At 39.0% G+C, this 11,952-nt stretch overlaps 1 protein-coding gene across 1 annotated transcript; it reads right to left on the minus strand.

Moving 5' to 3' along the window:
* Nucleotides 1-6,417: 6,417 nt before the first annotated feature.
* Nucleotides 6,418-11,275, minus strand: fstb (follistatin b). Its single transcript, XM_052567795.1, has 6 exons — nt 11,059-11,275; nt 10,093-10,284; nt 9,709-9,927; nt 8,632-8,856; nt 8,129-8,359; nt 6,418-6,694 (listed from the first exon to the last, which is right to left on the minus strand). Exons 1-6 carry the CDS (start codon nt 11,141-11,143, stop codon nt 6,612-6,614), a joined length of 1,035 nt encoding a protein of 344 aa, XP_052423755.1. The 5' UTR covers nt 11,144-11,275; the 3' UTR covers nt 6,418-6,611.
* Nucleotides 11,276-11,952: the final 677 nt, after the last annotated feature.

An 11,952-nucleotide genomic window follows, 5' to 3' on the forward strand; every position in this document is an offset into this window, starting at 1 on the left:
ACGTGCAGCCATCCTCACAATAGGTAGAACACCTGACACTAAGTTAAGGTTCACGACACACTAGCTGCACCTGACATCCTAGCTCAATAGTAGTTGTAACACATGCTAGGAAAACCCACAGCAGCCTTGTTTTGTTTTGTTCTTCTTTTACCTATCCTTCTCCTTCCCCTCTTTCCTGAGTAGGTGAAATGCCTAGACACCCTGCGAGGGTTGAAGGTCTGATATTAGGATTGACTCGCAACACCTAATATCCGCCAGCCACTCTAAACTGAATGGAAGCCAGAGAGCTCCATGCATGATAGGTCAATCCATTGAATTGAAAATGAAATTACTAGAAAACTAATGGTAAACATGTAAAGTAAGACAACCTAGAAGAACCAAACAAAGTTAACCACAAATTTGATTGATGAATCAAAATAAAAACAATTTCCAAGACCATCTAAACTATCCTCAATGTGCTAAACTACATTGACTAATTGAACTTAACCACGTGTACCTAAATAACCTGATGCCTGCACCAGTACAGTAACTGTCATGGAGGTGTTGTCTTGCTGTTTGCTGTGTTTGTCTGCTTCTTCTGCCTTTGTTTCTCCAGCGATCGACGATGTCTTCACCTAAACACCTCGCCGATCGAAAGGGGGATATATGTAGCAGAAATGAGTCAAATCAGACAAATCAAAGAGTCTATCAGAGCTGTGTGCATTGAAACATGAGCTGAATTCCTCAGGAAGTCATAAATCAGTTCTAGTGCCACAGGAACCAAACAAGATAACCAACCAACCAACTTGTTCACACAACAGCTTTCAACATTAACACCAATAGAACAATTATTGACAATTTTAATTCGAAGAAGAGATTGTCAAATTTATTGTTCGTGATTGGAATGCAACGCTGGACATCACATGTAAACCCAGGAGATCAAGTTAAATACTTGCATTGACTTCCCCCCCCAGCCAGTGAAACCAGACTGAAATTCCTAAGGGGGGAAGGGCTTTAAACCTTTGTCTTCACAGAAAAGTCCTTTGCCAGAGAATGGCAAAGAAACCCTTTTTATACATTATATATGGACCAGAATGAACTCAAAAAAGACTTATGAATGAATCATTCCATTGCTTAACTCCATATTCATTTACGTGTAACCCAAACATTTGACTATCATGTATAATCACTTATTGTGTATGTCTTTTGATAACTATAGGATACCTAGTCATGTCTAGTATTCAAATAATCGCATTTTCTTGCTTGATATTGTCCTGACAATCATTTATTTGTAAAATATATCATAATCATGTTATAGGAATCATGTCCAAAATTAGACCCTGTGAGGCAAGAACCACATGCTTGGTAAGATAAACAAATGATTTATGATACCCAAGACTCAAGAACATATCTGATTGGTCAAGGCAACATTTGAGGGGTGGCCAACAGGAAGTTTTAAATACTTTGGACACGATGTAATTTCGCTTTTTAGTCATGCCTTGCTTTTAGTCTGCTTTTAGTTCTAGGCTGCCTGCTGCTATTAGCCATGTCGGCTTTTAGTCTGCTTTTAGTTCCAGCCTTGCTCGTGCTATCAGTCATGCCTGCTCTTAGCTTGTAGCTTTGCTACCTAGCTTTAGCTTGTAGCATCTAGCCATGTGGTTAGTCATCATGGTTCTTCGAGCGCGGTTCCAGCGTGCCTGCCTGCTGCTACTTATGCCACAATGAGAAGGAACACAACCTAGTCTCGTCAAACTTTATTTCTTTTCTTTTCCGTTTGAGAGTTTCGTGTTCTGAGTTAAGTTTTGTAACATCCATTCAACTTCAACCAGCGAACACGACTCTGCACTTTCAGCTAACGCCCAACAACCACGGGCTTCCCAAGACGTCACTTCAGAGACTGAACTTCCAGCCAATCAACGACCTCGGGATAGCCCTTTCACCGAGGCTCCTTCTTCACAGGAGATGCAAGTAACTTTACCTCCAGACTGTGACCTTTACTGGTGTATCTAATATAATTTTAACCTCATTGAGGAACTCAATGCGAGCGCTAATTACGTGATTGATGGTTGTTCATGTCTATGCAATTTAACGTATTGCTGTAAACTTGGGATTCCATATTTCCATTCTCTTAAACTCATATTTCCCTAACTTTCGATATTCCTGCAACTTGTGTGAATGTGTGTGTGCGTGCGTTTATGTGTTAGATTAGTTTATATGTTTTAGATTTATCTAATAAAGCCTTATTCATATTGAAAAGAGAAGTATCTTGTGTTTTGTGCTTACAAGTTAATGTCTTAAGCTGCCGATCTTGTTACTGTGCTAATTGATAGTGTTTCACTATAGTTTGGATATTAGTATCCAGCGCAGATTTGATGTTAAACGGCTCGTTCACTGAACCGCAGGCGCGTCTCCGTGAACAGCCGTGAAACAGTGATTCTGTTCAAATTCCCTTTAAAATCTTAAATGATTCCCTTTGAGCTAAATTGACCTGTTTCCCTTACAACATCGACTGACTCGCACGTTTGTATTGAACTTCTATGAGAGACCCAGCGGGGATCCGGCAGACTGGTTGCTAGAGAGACTCAATGAACTGTCAGGAAATGACCCACAGAGCTCAGTTCTCTCCAGACGGCTTCTCTTCAAACATTTTGTTTGCGCCACAGAACGCTTTATGCTTTTTTGAGCACTGTCCTTTTGTACTGGTTTATACCTAGAGAGAAAAAGGGTGTCCTCACATGAACTTGGCAGAAAACTGTAGGCCTTTTAAATCAATGGTGACTGTTTGCAATACAAAAATTATAATTTTCTTAAAGGGTTGGTTCACCCCCCAAAAATTATGTAATTAATAACTCACCCTCATGTCGTTCCAAACCAGTAAGACCTCCGTTTTTCTTCAGAACACAGTTTAAGATATTTTAGACTCAGTCCGAGAGCTCTCAGTCCCTCCATTGAAGCTGTGTGTACGGTCTACTGTCCATGTCCAGAAAGGTAAGAGAAACATCACCAAAGTAGTCCATGTGACATCAGAGGGTCAGTTAGAATTTTTTGAAGCATCAAAAATACATTTTGGTCTAAAAATTGCAAAAACTACGACTTTATTCAGCATTGTCTTCTCTTCTGTGTCTGTGTGAGAGAGAGTTCAAATCAAAGCAGTCTGGATATCCGGTTCACGAACGAATCATTCAGTTCACCAAATCGAACGTTTCGCATCTCTAATACGCATTAATCCACAAATGACTTAAGCTGTTAACTTTTTTAATGTGGCTGAGACTCCCTCTGAGTTCAAACAAACCAATATCCCGGAGTAATTCATTTACTCAAACAGTACACTGACTGAACTGATGTGAAGAGAGAACTGAAGATGAACACCGAGCCGAGCCAGATAATGACTCGTTCACAGGTCAAGTACTGGTTGCATTGGTTTTCGGATTACCAGTAGTTCTTTTGGACAGTTCGATTCAATAAACCGGTTGAAGAAAACTTTTGCGCTCTACGTAATGGCATCATTTGCGATGATTGCCCTTGATTCAAGCCTTTGGTTTACCCGGGCTCATAACACGAGCACAGAATCAGTTCGGTTCAGACACTCTGTGTGTCGGTCTGCTTCACGCTGATTCACACATGCGCAGTATCATCAGCTCCTCGGTTCTCGACTCGGACTCGTCTGACAGAAACGGACTCGTGAACGAATCAGTCTGTTGTTCGTTATCTGGCTCAGCTCGGTGTTCATCTTCAGTTCTCTCTTCACAGCAGTTCAGTCAGTAAACCGTATATGACAAACTGCTTTGTTTTGAACTCTGTCACAACAGACACGGAAGATAAGGCAATGCTGAGTAAAGTCGTAGTTTTTGTTATTTTTGGATCAAAATGTATTTTCGATGCTTCAAAATATTCTAACTGACCCTCTGATGTCACATGGACTACTTTGATGATGTTTTTCTTACCTTTCTGGACATGGACAGTAGACCGTACACACAGTTTCAATGGAGGGACTGAGAGCTCTCGGACTAAATCTAAAATATCTTAAACTGTGTTCCAACGATAAATGGAGGTCTCACTGGTTTGGAACGACATGAGGGTGAGTTATTAATGACATAATTTTCATTTTTGGGTGAACTAATGCTTTAAGGTTTTAATTATTTTTCTTTTTTAGCAGTTATAGAGTTATAGCTTGTGGCTCAGTGAAACAAGTGTACATCAGCCATCTTCAGAATTTCGTATTTGAACTTCCATTTTTGTGAAGCTCTATAGCTTTATTGTTAAAGCTGGTGAAGTGGATTTACTTATTGTAGAGTTCAGGGCCAAACGGTAACAATTGTATAATTTATAAATTACAATCGTTGCTCTAGACAGTTAACAATGGCTATGATTTTGTTAAAACAGTTGTCTGGTTGATTTCACAGTCTCAAGCATTCAGAAATCACACAAAATAAAATTAAGCAGTTTTACTAGGATAACCATAGATCATTTTGGTAAGGGTTGTGATGTCTACATGTTTTGGTTCGCAAAAAGGTGGCCAAAAATTACAAATTTGTATTAAATGCTTGGTCAATATTAAAACACGTTTTCTTTTCTCTGCGCCGGACTGCGCTGATGTCTTTTCCCTTACATAGCCTAGTTGTCCATTAATTATGATGATCATTTGTATTCAGCTGCAAACATGAGGTGAGAGCGAGCACGGGTACAGATGCAGGAATGACCTGTCATGTGAGCTTAAACTGCCTAGCCTACTGCGTTCATCATAAAATGCATTTTTTATTATATATATATATATATAATATGTGTATATAGAGAGAGACAGAGGGATTTAGATTATATTATAGATGTTTAGATTTTTATTTATGTATATTTGCTTGCATATTATTGCTCTTTTGTTGATTTTGATTGCTTCTGATGTCATCATTTGTTAATTGCTTTGAAATAAAAGTGTCTGCTAAAGGATTAAATATAAAATGTAAAACCTGACCACAGGATTTTAACTTCATCAGCGTGAGAATAGGAAACAGTCTCTCCTCTTTCATGTCACATCAGCTGTTTCTTAACATTGTTATAGTGGTGGCCTGCTATTTTGTTCAAAACAAAGTTAGAGACAGTGACACAAGTGTTAACTCTTGATTACCATCTTCCTCATTGCAGTCATTTCAGATATGATTACTCTTCCCTGTTTCTGAGCCATCACAGATGCCGCCCAGCAGGTATCAGCGAGACCCGGATGCCCATATTCCCTCATGACAACTGCTGCTGATTCAGCGTAGACACACTTCACCTTCCTGAACACTGTCTCTCTTCATACTTCAGTTTCAGTGAAGCCAAAGTAAGTTGGAGGTCACTGGATGCTCTGTTCGTAAAGAGCTTAGCTTAGAGTCTAGACAGAACTGTTTTCATAAAACCAGTTAATGTGATATTTTAAGGCATCTGTGTGGCAATATCAGATGAAGAAAAATGAGTTCCCACACTGTCTGAAAAACATCTCAGTGGGTTTGAATTAACGATAAGCATCTAATGAAGCCTTGCAAAGCAAAGAGGTGTTGTCGCTCTGCTTTCCAATTAGCCGTCTGTGTGACTTCCTGGCAAATTAGTTTCCTCGCTGCAGCTCAGACAGTTCCGGTGGCTTCTGCAGAATTTGGATTGGCTTGTGTGTGTGTGTATGTGTTCAAGGCAATCTGCTTGTGACTAGAAAGAAATAACAAATTTCCACTTTAAGGATTCAAGGTCAGGGCCAATTAAGTTCTTAAAGGTTCTTTAAAATGTACATTTCTGTGAAGGTTTTGGAGAGATTTCCAGAGATTAGTTTCATGGCTGTAATCTTTTAAATCCAACCCCAGTGAAGTAGGAGACATATTTGGTTCAATTTTTACTTTTTATATTGCATCTTTACATCATTAACTTTATATACATTAAACATTTACATACAAATACAAAACTAGAAATTTATAGCTGGATCTCTAAAATAAAAGGACAAACAATATATGGAAAGAAAACAATGCTAAAGTTGATATGGTTAATTTTATACAACATACGATAAACTGCTCTGTCTGAGCACCCACATAAAAACAGAAAAATATTAGCAAAAACGGGTATATTTCGCTTTTTAGAAAACACTAAAATTAACATGATTTCTGTAAAACAAATCAAATTTTTGGTGTCAGAGTGAAAACAAATCAGACACAGATTTGACTGACAAAGCTGTTTTTGTCATCTTTGATTGTAATCCAGATCTACAAAGTACATGTATTAGTGAACATTAGATTGATAAATAAAACACATGCATGTTTCGCTGCAGATTTCATTTGGGGAAATGATGAAAACTATTCTCTTTTTTTCTTCTTTTGATTTTTTTTTAGCTTCACAAAATGTAACACTTTTCAAAACACATTTATCTTACATAGAGTAACATTGCACATTATAATAAATAATATTCTTTCAAAGACGACAAAGGAAAGACGAGAGAGATCATTTATTTGGACTATAAATGTATAAATAAAAAAGGCACAAAAAAAAAAACCAAGTATAAATAAACATCTACAACAATAAGCATCTTCCACGTGGCTGTGGAAAATAAATAAGAGTCCGCGTCTGTACAACATGAACACGACTCTGTGCTCAAATGGAGTCCTGCTGTTGACGGTGGTTTATCCAGTCAGTAACAGAGATTCATGGCTATAATCCGTGTCATCTTCATCATCCTCCTCTTCATCCGTCTCTTCAGAGAGAGCTACGGAGGAATATAGCAGCTGTTGCATTAGTATAAAACACAACAGCATTCAGGCACAGAGTCTTACTGCATCTTTCTCCCAAAAGCATCTCTAACTGATGCTTTGCAATTCACACAAGGTTGTGGGATCACAGCTCAGAGAGGAACCAGAGGGTGGGATTTGAGTTTCTCTGTGGAATGGCGCTTTACCTCTGTTTTTTATTAGTGGAGACGATTTCTTGTATTTGTCAAGTCATTGTATAAAATCTAATCAAATCAAGCAAAGAGACACTACGTAATCCCTTCGTATAAACAAAAATATCGCTGTTTGGAAGATGATGATTCTTCAATACCACACACAGACTCGCCCCGGTGAAATATGGTTCTACTTTAGGGCATTAACAACTGATCATCTAAACATGTTCCTGCTAAACATAAAATCACATTTTTCCCACATGAGATTTGTTATGTCCCACATTTTAATCATTATAGGGTTCAAATGAAAAAGTTATATTTTCTCGAAATGTGAAGAAAGTCCTTTCTTCTAGATGAAAACATAGCTTTTTTTATTTAATTAAAATACTTACGAAACACAGAATATGGTTAAAAAAAATTTTTTTTTTCACATTACGCAAAATGGACATAACAAACCGTCAGTGAAAAAAATGGAGTTTCCCTTTATTACATATAGACAATAGACAAAAGGTGTTAAAGATGTTAGCTGGGGTCAGAAATGAACGTCCGCGGACAATATTTGTCTCTCGGATTTGATTTTCTGGGCTTATAAAACATAGCATACTGACCATTACAAAAACTGCAATTAAAATATGCGTCAGAAATACATCTATATATTAAAATACACATAAAAAAAACAAATTCTGCCCCCGTATATTTTATATTTCCAGGGCATTTTTTGTCACTTTTGCAACTGGTGAATTTCTGGCCGTGCACCATAATGGCACCAGTTACGCTTTTCTTTGTCCATCACAGAGTCGGTCAGCCTGCCATAGGGCGAAAACAACAAGACGATTCACAAACAGAGCACGCTAATCGAGTTTACGTCCCTATGCACTTTCCACATGACACCGTCAGACACGTTTCTGTCTCTGATGCGCAGACAGTGAAACCAAATCAGAGGAGCAGCATGTTCAAAACTGTCTCGCATCCCAAAACGGAAATCCTTCCAGGCTTGACCTCAAAGATTTTGGCTTTACACCTCATCGAACGAGAGGAGCAGGGGACAACTGCACTGTCCCGGACACTTCTAACATCTCATCGCCACTGAGTTAAGTCTTTGCGTTAGGAAGCCGACACAATGGCAAATACACGCTCTCTCTCCGACAGTCCTCGTGTTCCTCGTGGGCGCAATGGGAGGGGCAAGAAAGAGGGGTGTTTTTCGGCAGGGGAAGGGAATGCGGGACATGGGTGCGGCTAGGTTTAGCATCCTCTACTTACAGTTGCAGGAGCCCGAGTGTTTGACTTCCAGGACAAGACCCAAAGAGCAGGCGGCCTGCCTCATGGCGCACTCGCTCGGGTAAGTGGCGTTGTCGCCGGCGCAGACGCTGTCGCCCGGACGACTCTCGGGACAGGTCTCCTCGCACACCACGCAGCGTCCCCGTCCCGTCTGCTTGTCCCAAAGACACTTCCGTCCCTCCCGGCATTTGATATCTTCACAGGACCTGGCGTCTGTGGAGTAGACAAAGAAAATTAGAAGTTTTCCCAAAGTATGATTTCACAAAACTGTATATAAAACCTATTTCCAAGCCCATTTCGGCCGTTAATTTTAGTCTTATTCCACTCCGTGTGGTTTGAGGAGGTATTAAATAATGCAGAAAAGCAGCAACAGTCAAAGCTACCCATGTGAAACATGAATATGTTATTGCAACAGAAAACAGAGTAATGAGAACCACATGTTTAAGAGAGGATTGTGCAAGCACAGGATTTTGACTTATTCTCACCTATGCATTTCCCCTCGTAGGCGACTCCAATGGACCATCCCATGATGCACGTGGCCCTTCGGATATGGCAGGCGCTGGGGTACACAATCCCGTCGTTCCCACACAGGTACTGCTCCGGTGAGGTCACCTCGGGGCAAAGTCGGTTGCAGGTCACACAGTAGGCGTTGTTGGTCTGGTCCAGTACACACTTCAAGTTTCCAGGACATTGCACATCATCGCATGATTCTGTATGAAAATAATAATCCATCAATGCTGGCAGCTTCTGTTTAACAAACTTTTACACCTGGGTTACGTGATACTGATGTGAAACTATAACTTTATATTTTGTCAGTGCATTAGTAGGCATAGTATTTTTATTAAAAAGACATGCGATTATGCATGTCCATTCAATTACTAGCAAGATATCATTCAGTTCCTTTTAAATGCACATTGTATTTAAAGAATTGAGAATTGAGTCTGAGTTTTAAACTTAAAAGAGTCAACGTGAAACAGCATTTGAAACCATTTTACTTCTGTAATGTGGTATATTTCTGAGTGAAAAAGGATATTTAATGACAATTTTGATCGGAATTTACAGTTGCAGTATCCATTGGGAATTTACGGGGTTCGTCAAAAGTGGGTGTTACTGTACATAACAGAATGTAATTTAAAATGCTGGTTTAAACTGATCTTATATGAGCCAATGAGATCGCATGGCCTGCATGATGTCAGCGGAACGAAAAATTGTTTCAGAGGCAGAGCAGATTAGTATTTGGTGAACATTTTAATTCTGTAATGTGACGTTAATGTGACGTTCTGTAATGTTAAAATATCATAAAACAGGATATTCGGCAAGATAAATGTAAGTCGGGACCTAAATTTTCTATATCCATTGGGAATTGAGTGGATTATGAAAAGTGTGTTACATAACCAAATGTAAACAAAAATGCAAGTTTCTTAAAAGCAATTCTTGCATTCTTCCTGTTGTCAATGAAAAAGTTGTTTCAGAGATGGAGCATGTTATTTTTTTTAAATATTTAAGCATTTAAATTTAGATTTCATTTTTAATTTGAAGGTTTCAGGTTTAAGTGACCGTACTTTTGCATTTTCCCTGGTACTGCGCAGTCAGGTCAGGGTGTCTCTTGCACTTAGCCCTAAGAAGGGCACATTCGTTCCGGTATGTTTTCCCATCAGAGCCACACACTGGCCCTTTAAAGGTGACATTGGAGCAGTCTGGGGCACATACGCAGCGAGGCTTATTCCGCTTGTTCATTTTGCACCTCTTTCCAGGACCACAGTCCACATTATCACAAGTCTCTGTGGAATCAATAAAGAAGGCTATGATTAATTGACATGTCAGTTCTGGACTGACAAATGATCACAATGTTCATAAACATTCCCTTTAATTTCCTGTCTGAAATCTTTATAGGCTAACAGTTCAAAGCAAGTCATTCAAAAGATGAAATCACTCTTATGTGGTACCTTTACAAGGGATGCAATTCGGTGCACCGCCATTGAAGATCAGCCACCGGAAGAGCGTGTTATTGGGTACATCCTCCTCGGTCCACGCTGTGCCCAAACGACCACTTCTACAACAGTCTTCCCGACTCATCCCAGACATGTAGAGAACCTGGCATCTCCCATTCTTGCCCTGCTGAAGCCAGCAGTTCCCAGCTGCAAAGAGCCACTTTATTACGTGCTGAATAATATTCTGCTTATATATCACTCATACCAGGCATGTAATTGAATGTAGCTTACTGAAACCAAATAGTGCCAAGTAGAGCCACAACTACTTTGGACACTGAGGGGTACATGCTGGAATTTTTTTTTTTTACTTTACATGTCTACAATTTCTAACTTTGGTCCCTTCAGTATTGAATATCTGGTTACATCTTTAGTGACGACTTACATTATGAAATAACAACAGATTTCGCTTGATCCAGGTAAAAGCTTAAAAAAAAAAAACCTTCGAAAATGATTTCACTGGTATTTTTAAAAAGGAACTCGGGTTTAAATTCCAAATGTTCAAAGAGTCATTCTGCCATCTGAATCCACTCAGACACTTAAGAAACACTATATTGTGGTTGTGCAAGCAATTTTTTTTTTTTTTTTTGTGTGTGTGTGCATTGTTCGGCAACATGCTCAACCGTTTAGACATAATACCATTTTAAACATCATAAATAATAAAAAAAATACCACACTTGCTATTGCACAAAGTTTGACAGAACGTCTGACAGAAGTGCCTTTAAAATAAATATATATAGTAAAATTCTTATAGGCGTCTCAAAAACAAGTTCATATCATTTTTCTTAGTTTTTACGCACGAGAGGCACCAGCGCGCAACCGGACCGCTGCTCAAGTCCAAATAAACGCATGAATGGCTTTTTCACTGCATAACATCCCCCATTCAGACTTCAGACTGCACGCGAAAGATATGTGTCACTTTACCTTGTACTTTCTGCTGTTCCATCAAGTGCGCGAACCATATGAGAAGCGCGATCACGCTCTGGCGGAGCTGCGGTAACTGTAGCATCCCTAGAAAAAGTGGAGACGCGCGTTGGAGACAGACGGGCTACAGACGGACAGATGTTCTCCCGATGCTTTGCACTCACTGACTGTCATACACACCGAATCCGTCTCGCTTTTTAAATCTATATGGGGTCTCGAGTTGGATGCCTGTGGTGGGCGGTCTTCATACTTCATAGGGGGGTGGGGAGAGCATTGTAATAGTTTGCCCACCGAAATTTATCAGGTGACACTTGGAAGTCTAGAAACTTTCTCCCCTCAAGTGCAACATTATGATTTGGGGCTGAGTTTGGGGGGGGGGGTTTCAAAGAGTTGGAAAACAGTAGGAAACTGATTTGGGGTCTGTTTGTGTTTAATGTGGAAAGAAAGCTGATTGTTAAAGCATAATATTTTTTTTCTTTCAGCATATGCCAAACTTTGAAGTTGAACTTTATGAAACAAATCAGTTATGAAAAATTGCACAATAAATACTAGTTTATTTTTGATGGGGTAACATTTTGATTGTTGTAGGATTGTAAACATTCTCAGAAAATGTTAATGTTAATAAAGTGGGATGTGCCATGAGGCTGAAATGTTATATATAAGAATAACAGAGTTGAGTTGTATGCTAAATATTACATTGCTCTTAAAATCTTGAAACTACAAGATATCTTTCTGCAAATATCCAGTTTTTTTTTTCAAACATATGGCAACAGGGTTGACAATTTTAGATTGTACTTGCCAAAAATCATAATACAACATAAGATGATGAAAAATACAAGTTCACAATGATAATTACTGTTATTATGAATTATTTTCATTAAATTATGGTATTAT

The sequence above is a fragment of the Carassius gibelio genome, chromosome B10 (assembly GCF_023724105.1).
Source record: "Carassius gibelio isolate Cgi1373 ecotype wild population from Czech Republic chromosome B10, carGib1.2-hapl.c, whole genome shotgun sequence".
Lineage (NCBI taxonomy): Eukaryota > Metazoa > Chordata > Actinopteri > Cypriniformes > Cyprinidae > Carassius > Carassius gibelio.

Excerpts from the sequence above, each read along its gene's own strand:
- fstb (XM_052567795.1), bottom strand. The coding sequence starts at position 11,143 with ATGCTACAGTTACCGCAGCTCCGCCAGAGCGTGATCGCGCTTCTCATA. Across the intron at positions 9,928-10,092 it reads GAATTGCATCCCTTGTAAAG|AGACTTGTGATAATGTGGAC; the intron begins GTACCACATAAG and ends TTGATTCCACAG. Across the intron at positions 8,360-8,631 it reads CTACGAGGGGAAATGCATAG|ACGCCAGGTCCTGTGAAGAT; the intron begins GTGAGAATAAGT and ends TCTACTCCACAG.